The sequence below is a fragment of the Colias eurytheme genome, chromosome 9, assembly GCF_061535395.1.
Source record: "Colias eurytheme isolate Ceu_HAF_F1 chromosome 9, ilColEury1 Martin Lab GWU primary, whole genome shotgun sequence".
Taxonomy (NCBI): domain Eukaryota; kingdom Metazoa; phylum Arthropoda; class Insecta; order Lepidoptera; family Pieridae; genus Colias; species Colias eurytheme.
The window spans coordinates 7,533,239-7,540,725 of record NC_142988.1 but is presented as its reverse complement, the minus strand read 5'-3'; the positions used below and the strand labels follow the sequence as shown (position 1 = coordinate 7,540,725).

General features: G+C 31.6%; 3 protein-coding genes across 3 annotated transcripts; 2 read left to right on the top strand and 1 right to left on the bottom strand.

Annotated features, from left to right (window-relative positions):
* The first annotated feature begins 204 nt into the window (after positions 1-204).
* Dus1 (Dihydrouridine synthase 1) lies at positions 205-2,543 on the top strand. The gene is made up of 7 exons (XM_090105167.1): positions 205-560; positions 641-800; positions 986-1,181; positions 1,256-1,504; positions 1,590-1,845; positions 1,931-2,104; positions 2,266-2,543. Exons 1-7 carry the CDS (start codon positions 345-347, stop codon positions 2,434-2,436), a joined length of 1,422 nt encoding a protein of 473 aa, XP_089961293.1. The 5' UTR covers positions 205-344; the 3' UTR covers positions 2,437-2,543.
* An 83-nt stretch (positions 2,544-2,626) lies between these two features.
* On the top strand, positions 2,627-4,836 carry LOC149905919 (palmitoyltransferase ZDHHC1). The gene is made up of 2 exons (XM_090105169.1): positions 2,627-3,635; positions 4,116-4,836. The coding sequence occupies exons 1-2, from the start codon at positions 3,158-3,160 to the stop codon at positions 4,634-4,636; spliced, it is 999 nt and encodes a 332-aa protein (XP_089961295.1). The 5' UTR covers positions 2,627-3,157; the 3' UTR covers positions 4,637-4,836.
* A 125-nt stretch (positions 4,837-4,961) lies between these two features.
* Positions 4,962-7,396, bottom strand: BI-1 (Bax Inhibitor-1). The gene is made up of 5 exons (XM_090105168.1): positions 7,158-7,396; positions 6,560-6,786; positions 6,128-6,354; positions 5,417-5,587; positions 4,962-5,136 (listed from the first exon to the last, which is right to left on the bottom strand). The coding sequence occupies exons 1-5, from the start codon at positions 7,202-7,204 to the stop codon at positions 5,104-5,106; spliced, it is 705 nt and encodes a 234-aa protein (XP_089961294.1). The 5' UTR covers positions 7,205-7,396; the 3' UTR covers positions 4,962-5,103.
* Between the last annotated feature and the right edge of the window lie 91 nt (positions 7,397-7,487).

Genomic DNA, 7,487 nt, shown 5'->3' with positions numbered 1-7,487 from the left:
TATCGATATTAGCACTCATAAATAGGCATCACTAGCAACATCAACTTTTAAATGTTGGCAGCAATGTGGGTCATTTTTGACGTGAACTTCTCATAGGTTGGTATAAAAGATTTCCCATAGCGAATACATGCATATGTGTGCGTGAGCTCGAAATCGAAGTACTGAGTGCCGTCTCTTACCTATATTACTTGCTCTGTGATCATGTTGGTCAGTTGGTGAACGTAAATAAAAAGTGCAAAAAATATTAAAATGCTCATATTCTAAGTAATATTAATTAGATTTTGAAATATAGTGAACGAACATTGTTTATTGTAATTAAATAGAAAAAAAATTATATCCATAAAATGTCGTACGAATGGTTTGAACGTATTGGGCGACCACGTTTTGTTGTGGCACCTATGGTTGATGCGAGTGAACTCGCATGGAGACTATTATGTCGAAGACATGAAGCAACGTTGTGTTATACTCCTATGCTACACAGTGCTATATTTATAAAAGATCCCAAGTACAGAAAAGAGAACTTTACTACATGTACAGAAGATCGTCCATTAATTGTTCAGGTTTTTTCTGATTCTAATGTTTCTATTCCTTTTAATTTAATAGCTCTTATTTACAATAAATGACCATCACTTTGTTATAGTTTTGTGGAAATAATCCAGAAACAATGGCAACTGCTGCAAAGTTAGTTGAAAAAGATTGTGATGCCATAGATGTTAATCTTGGTTGCCCTCAATCGATAGCCAAGCGTGGTAGGTATGGTGCGTTTCTTCAAGATGACTGGGACCTTTTAAAGGAAATTGGTAAGATTACTCTTCCAGTACAACATAAGGCAACCCAATGCACTAAGAATATCTATGTATTTTGCTTTTTATATTTACCTCAATTTATATAATTCTGATTCAAGTAGATTTGTTATCCTAAAGCTATTTGTGGAATGGAAACTGTGACTTGTGAGCATACTAAAATATGAATATTTTTTTTTCAGTATCTACTATGTCAAAGGCAGTATCAATACCAATTACATGTAAAGTAAGAATTTTTGAAAGTGTAGAAAAATCAGTGGAATATGCATTGATGTTACAAGCTGCGGGATGCAAGCTCCTCACCGTTCATGGGAGAACTAGAGATCAAAAGGGACCATTAACAGGTGTTGCAAATTGGGATTATATCAAAGCTGTTAGGTTAATCTTTATTTTAATAAAAGTTTTTTTGGTATGAAAATTATTCAGATTATATTACTTTTCCTTCTTTTCAGGAGTTCTGTATCAATTCCAATGTTTGCTAATGGTAATATTCAATGTTTAGAAGATGTATATAGATGTCTTGAGTATACCAAAGTTGATGGTGTTATGAGTGCTGAAGGTAATCTGACAAATCCTGCAATATTTGAAGGGATTAATCCTGTAACATGGGATATAGCTCTTGAATATCTTGAATTGGTGCAGAAATATCCATGTCCTACATCTTTTATACGAGGTCACTTGTTTAAAATATTCCATAAAATGTAGGTATTCCAGTACAAACAAAAAATCAATCAATGTAAAATATTTATTAATTCCACTGTATTTTTTTTACTGTTTTTATTTCAGTTTTTCTTTTAATACCAATAATGGTGAAAGAGAACTTTTGGCCACTGGTCAAAATTTGAATGACTTTATAAAAGTATGTGAAGTATTGAGAGACAAGTACTTAGCATACCACCTTGGTGAGCAACAATTTTATGACAATGAGAACATCACAAGGCAAGGCTTCAATTTGATATTACCACCCTGGATATGTCAACCATATGTTAGAATGTCTCCTGAAGCACATACAGAAAAAATGCAAAATTTATGTAAAGTTCAGGTACATAGTTCATTTACAATTTACAATTTACATTTTTTAATAATTACAGTGTGGCTATAGCACAAATTTTTGTAATTTGTTCTAGAACAGCACATCTGATATTAAAAGAGCACATGAAGATCTAGATGTTAATGGCATTTCTAGAAAGAAAATGAAAAAACTAAAAAGGATAATGAGAAGACCCAATAAACCAGATAATGATAAACAACAAAGCAGAACAGGAGATATTTGTGTCAATCACTCCTGCCCTAATCCTCTTGTGAGTGCATATTGCTTTAAAAATGTATGAAAAAATACAGCTATTCACTATGAAAGTAAAATTTAACTGTCGGTTTAACCATATTAATTGTACATCAGCTATTGATTCTCTAAAATTAAAAATCTTAATTTCCTTTTATGTATTTGTTAACTATTTTTCAGGGCGGAAAGTGCTTGTTTCGGTTTTGTAAGAAATGTTGTCGAGATAAGTGTTTTGAAGAAGATTTGGATTGTGAAGGGCATAGAATATTAGTTCATACCCGACGTCAAATGGCAAAGAAATTTGCTAAAGAAAATGGATTAGAAGATAGTATAAAAAATATTGATAAGTAATTGAATTTAATCTTATTTTTTTAGGAATATCAAGGTTGCCTTGATACTTGTACAAAATTGTATATTTTATTAATAATATAATATATTGAAACAAAAAAAATATGTCTTTCAAACAACTTATATTTTTAATTTGAGTTTTTATGCTTATTTATTTCACAGTTCACTGTTGTATATTTGCGTAATTTATATTACATATATTGGGATATTAATTTTATTTTTTGTCGCTACTTATTATGTTCGTAGTCCAGGATATTGCGTGATACGTGCAATTAGTCCTAGCCTAGTCCTAGTCCATCGTAAATTGTTGGCATTAAAATGTCGTAAAATTTCTACCATCAATGCAAATTGCAAGGTACCACCAAGACAAAGTAGTTTTAATTTGTTCATTCTTAAAAAAATATTCCGTTGGATGTAATTTGTGTGCACAGAATAACTTTCGCCATTTCTCATCAGTAAAACAATAATGGATCAGGGGACGGTTATTTTTTATAAATACCCTCATAATCATATCATGATCATTTACTGAACTAAATCCTTGATAGAATTAAAAACAAAAAAATACTTCTCTCTTTACTCAAGCTGAATGGTGGCGTGACCTGGTGGCGATGGTATCCAATGCGCGCGCAGAAATGACGTACTTTTTCATTAAGTTAATTGTGAGTATTTGTATAGACTCAGTGTCCACGGAAACCAAAAAATAAACTACGTTTATTAAACACAAATGGATGAAGGTGGTACATATGGACAAAAATTAAAGTACCTAAATAAACGACGCCTTCATGGATTACAATTACCCTTAAATTTGCAACAGATTTCTTTATGGGGAGTGTTACTGTTAACTGCATTGATAAACTTTTTAATTTTAGTGAAAATACAATTTGATTTGTTGGAAGTTGCCTCGTTTATAGTTTTTGTGGTTTTATACGCAAGCCATGTAGTATCACATATGTTTGCATTGATACTAGATCCTAGTGAAGAAGAGCTTCGCAAAAGAGACACTATCGACGTTCCAGAATTCGATCGACACATACACGCCCATGTTATTGAGGATGGACGATGTCATTTATGCAACATATATACTACAGACAAAAAAACAAAGCATTGTGGACTATGCAATAAGTGTGTTTATAGATTTGACCATCATTGTAAATGGTTAAATAATTGTGTAGGAAAAAGAAATTATTTCGCCTTCTTAGGGCGCGTTCCCACTATGTCGTAACGACTAATTTATCGTTCGACGACTGTCGTCTCTACCTGTTCCCATTATAACGATTGTTTGTCGTCAACATTTTTTATCGTTTAGCGACTGTCGTATCTAGCTGTTCCCATTGGATCGCGACCACATTTTATCGTTTCCTGGGAGTCGCTTTGTCGTTTACACATCATCAGCAAGCTACAAATCTAGTCGCCTCTGCGTTCGCTTGGTGATTACTAGTGCGTTTACTCTCCTGAGTTCAATGGACGTTATAGAGTTGCCGTCCACGATTTTTTATCGTTTTACGACTGTCGTGCTTGCCGTTCCCACTGTCACGACAAAGTGTCGTCACTGCAAAAACTGTCGTAGACGACAATAAATTGTGTCGTTCTAAATGTGAACACCTCCATTTATACATATAAGCCACGACACTTAAAACTACACGATTATCTGTCGTCACGACACGGTGGGAACGCGCCCTTAGGATGTGTTTGCACTGCCCTGCTGATTTCAATTTTCACATCCTGTCTATGTGTTATAGATATTGTATTTTTTTATAAAAATCCAATGAACCTTGGAGAAACTACGCTGAATTACATTAACTGCACCTCAATAGATAACGGATATTATTTTAAATATTGTACTAATTCTATATCTTTTTTAATATTTTTAATAATTTATTTGTCATGCGGCATAGCAATTACTCTTGCGCTCTTACACTTGTTCTGTTTTCATGTATATATATCAATTTTGGGAATTTCGACGTACGAATATATTATAAGAAATAAGACGAAACCTTTTCGATTCCGGTGTTCCAGCGTGCCGAATTTGTATTTATTGAGTAGAAATAAGGATTCCCAAACAAAGCGTACGGAATTATCGAAAAACGCACCAAGTGTTACTAATTTAGTTGGTATTATAATCAACTACGAACTTGAAAAAGCTAAGAGAATTGTAAATTTCAACAATAAAATTCATCCGACTCAGGAAATAGTGGCGAATTGAGTACGTAGCCTGTAAGTATATATGTAATAAAAAATCTAAAAAGTAAATCATTTAGTATCATAACCTCCCCTATGTGATGCATAAGTTTTTGGAATAAATCGTATTTTTCAAATGATGTTTCTAGTTACTTATCTAGTTTAAAAACAAATTTTTGAATCAGATCCATAAATTAAAATATATATGCTGGATGGTCTACTATTTATCAATGGAATGTTCAATATAGTTTTTTATATTTTATAATTTATTAAAATCTTTCTTATAATTTGTATGATGATGATAAGATATAGAGGTCATCTGTAAATGTGATGATTAATTAAAAAAAAAATAATTATTTAAACTTTATTTAATATAATATACAGATAATTTAGAACACAATAAAATTAAAAAAAAAAAAAACACCCAACATAGTTTTACCAAATGCTAAACATTTAAAAATATTATTATTATGTTGTGTATTGAGCAAAGGTTTAATCACGTTTACGGCGACGGTTTTGCTCTTCCTGTAACAAAGCACAATTAATCATTACTTACTATAATTCTTTAAAAACAATATGATTATTTTATTAAATGTATTGTGAAGTCCCATGTCCCCAAGTGGGGTAAGGGGCAGATGCATTATACATCTGTTTCACTGATCGATTTTCTTTAGGGACAAGTAGGTGATCAGCCTTCTGTGTCCTATTATTAAATGTATTAGACTTAAACAATTCAACTAGATCAATAAATATTTTTTTTTTATAAAATAAGTTTACTTCGAAAAATAGTGAATTTATTGTTTACCTTTTGTGTTAGAATGATGACCAAACGTCTGAACATTCCAATGAAGTCAATAAACAGTTCCATAGCATGTTGTACAAAGTCCTTGTTGCCCATGCGACGTTTCTCAATAATAAGTTGTGTATCGAACAAAACAAATCCACACATGAGCATCAGTCCTAAGTAAAGGTGGGTCTGAAAAAGATGATAAATTAATTAGGTACTTTTGTTATTGTAATTTTCATAACTAAATTTTTTCTACTTGTATACAAATTGTCAAAATTAAAATACTTCCTCATATAGTTGAGAATCTATAGAATGTTATGAAATTTTATCAGATAATGTATTAATTTATATTAGGCATTGTATGGTCTCTAAACTTAAATATTATAAACAATCCATTAAAAATTAAAAACTTTGTCTATTATTTTTCTTCAAAAAGTGATATTTTATGTTTTTATTCATGAGTGTTGGAATTATTCAGTACATGTGATTAAAAAGTGGAAGGAGAAAACCACATTCTATTGAAACAATATTACCTTATTCTATATCCTAAAATAATGTTGAAGTTTTTAAATATTTAAAGATGAACTAATGCGTAATACCTAACAAGCTTATCAGAAAGATATGATTTACAGATGAATGATACTCCACACACACTTGACAAAATAAAAATACATATTATAAAAATAAACAAAAACAGATAAGGAAAACCTGTATAGTTGTAGTACTTACTTGATAGAGGAAATGAGATTGCATAAATATGTTGGCCAATGACATCAAAGACATTGATGTGAGCAGGGTCATCAGTGTTCCTCCTAAGAACAACCAACTTCCACGTTCTGCTAACATGGCAGCAATAGAGAAGCAAACGAAAACAAGAGTTGTTCCCAAAAGTGCTGTTACAATGATCGCTGGGTCAACTACGCTCACATATTCCATTAGTGGCCCTAAGCTCATTCCTGAAAAAATTGCGACATCAAGTTAAAAATTGCATAATAACTTCGTACTATATTTGAAATCATCATGAAATAGCATTATTGTCATCTAATACAATAACAAGTTCCAAATTTTATATTGGAAAGATAACACTTCAATTAGTTTCATGGTCAAATTTATTATCATACATATAGGTATGCAGAGTAAAGGACATGTCATCAAACTTACCTGAAGTTAAACCAAATCCAAGTAGATAGCCCAATCGCAATTTTGTGTTTTTACCATCATCAGGAGTTGCAATTAACATCAGCATTAATCCCGCTCCAATAATTGCCGACAAAAAGCCAGCTTGGAACCTTGTGAACATATCAACGTATACACCAGCTGATGCAGCAGTACATGTCATCATTAAGGTTCCATATACATTTTTTAAATGCTGTCGTACTGGCGGTTCACTGAAGGGGAAAGAAATATTAAAGATTGTAATATTAATTTCTTGCATTTCACATTTTTAGCTTGTAAATGATATGTATTAGTAAATGAGCAATCTAAACTAAAGAAATAGAATAAACAAACATAATCATCATATTTCGTCACGCGCGATTGTATGTTCAGAGAATTGTAGTAAATCCATCGGTAACGTTCTAGAAGAATGGCGTAATGATACTTAATACTTTCAATACATACGCACTATAAACGGATTTATTAATTTTACTTCAGTAGTAGTTTTAGTAGCCTGTATAGTTTGTTCCTATCACATGAGTGAGACTCCAATTGTTTGAATTTAACCATTTGTTTTGATTAAACTATCATTAAAATTACTTACAGTCGATTTTGGAAGCTGTTTATAAACGTTTGTATATTTGGAGTCATCTTGAATCTCGTACAAAATATAAAGCAGAAAATAAGAACACTGGAGACAAAGAGAAATCACGAACGCGTTACAAATTTATCACAATTCACAAACGTAGTAATTTGTCTTCGAGTATGCTGTACTTTGCACTGAGAAATCACAATGTGTAAAATAAAAATGGATGACTTCACTATTGACTCGCTAGTCATGACATGACGTGTACCTAGATTAAATAAATTTTTAATCAATAACACTGAGCAGGGACACAAAAGTCTTTCATTAATATATTACAAAAGATATTAA

Bases quoted from the DNA above. Each gene is read 5' to 3' on its own strand.
- Dus1 (XM_090105167.1), top strand. From the start codon at position 345: ATGTCGTACGAATGGTTTGAACGTATTGGGCGACCACGTTTTGTTGTG. The intron at 1,182-1,255 runs GTTAATCTTTAT...CCTTCTTTTCAG, and splicing joins GATTATATCAAAGCTGTTAG to GAGTTCTGTATCAATTCCAA. The intron at 2,105-2,265 runs GTGAGTGCATAT...ACTATTTTTCAG, and splicing joins ACTCCTGCCCTAATCCTCTT to GGCGGAAAGTGCTTGTTTCG.
- LOC149905919 (XM_090105169.1), top strand. From the start codon at position 3,158: ATGGATGAAGGTGGTACATATGGACAAAAATTAAAGTACCTAAATAAA. The intron at 3,636-4,115 runs GCGTTCCCACTA...ACGCGCCCTTAG, and splicing joins TTATTTCGCCTTCTTAGGGC to GATGTGTTTGCACTGCCCTG.
- BI-1 (XM_090105168.1), bottom strand. From the start codon at position 7,204: ATGACTCCAAATATACAAACGTTTATAAACAGCTTCCAAAATCGACT. The intron at 6,787-7,157 runs GTAAGTAATTTT...TTTCCCCTTCAG, and splicing joins AACAGCTTCCAAAATCGACT to TGAACCGCCAGTACGACAGC. The intron at 6,355-6,559 runs GTAAGTTTGATG...CAATTTTTTCAG, and splicing joins TGGATTTGGTTTAACTTCAG to GAATGAGCTTAGGGCCACTA.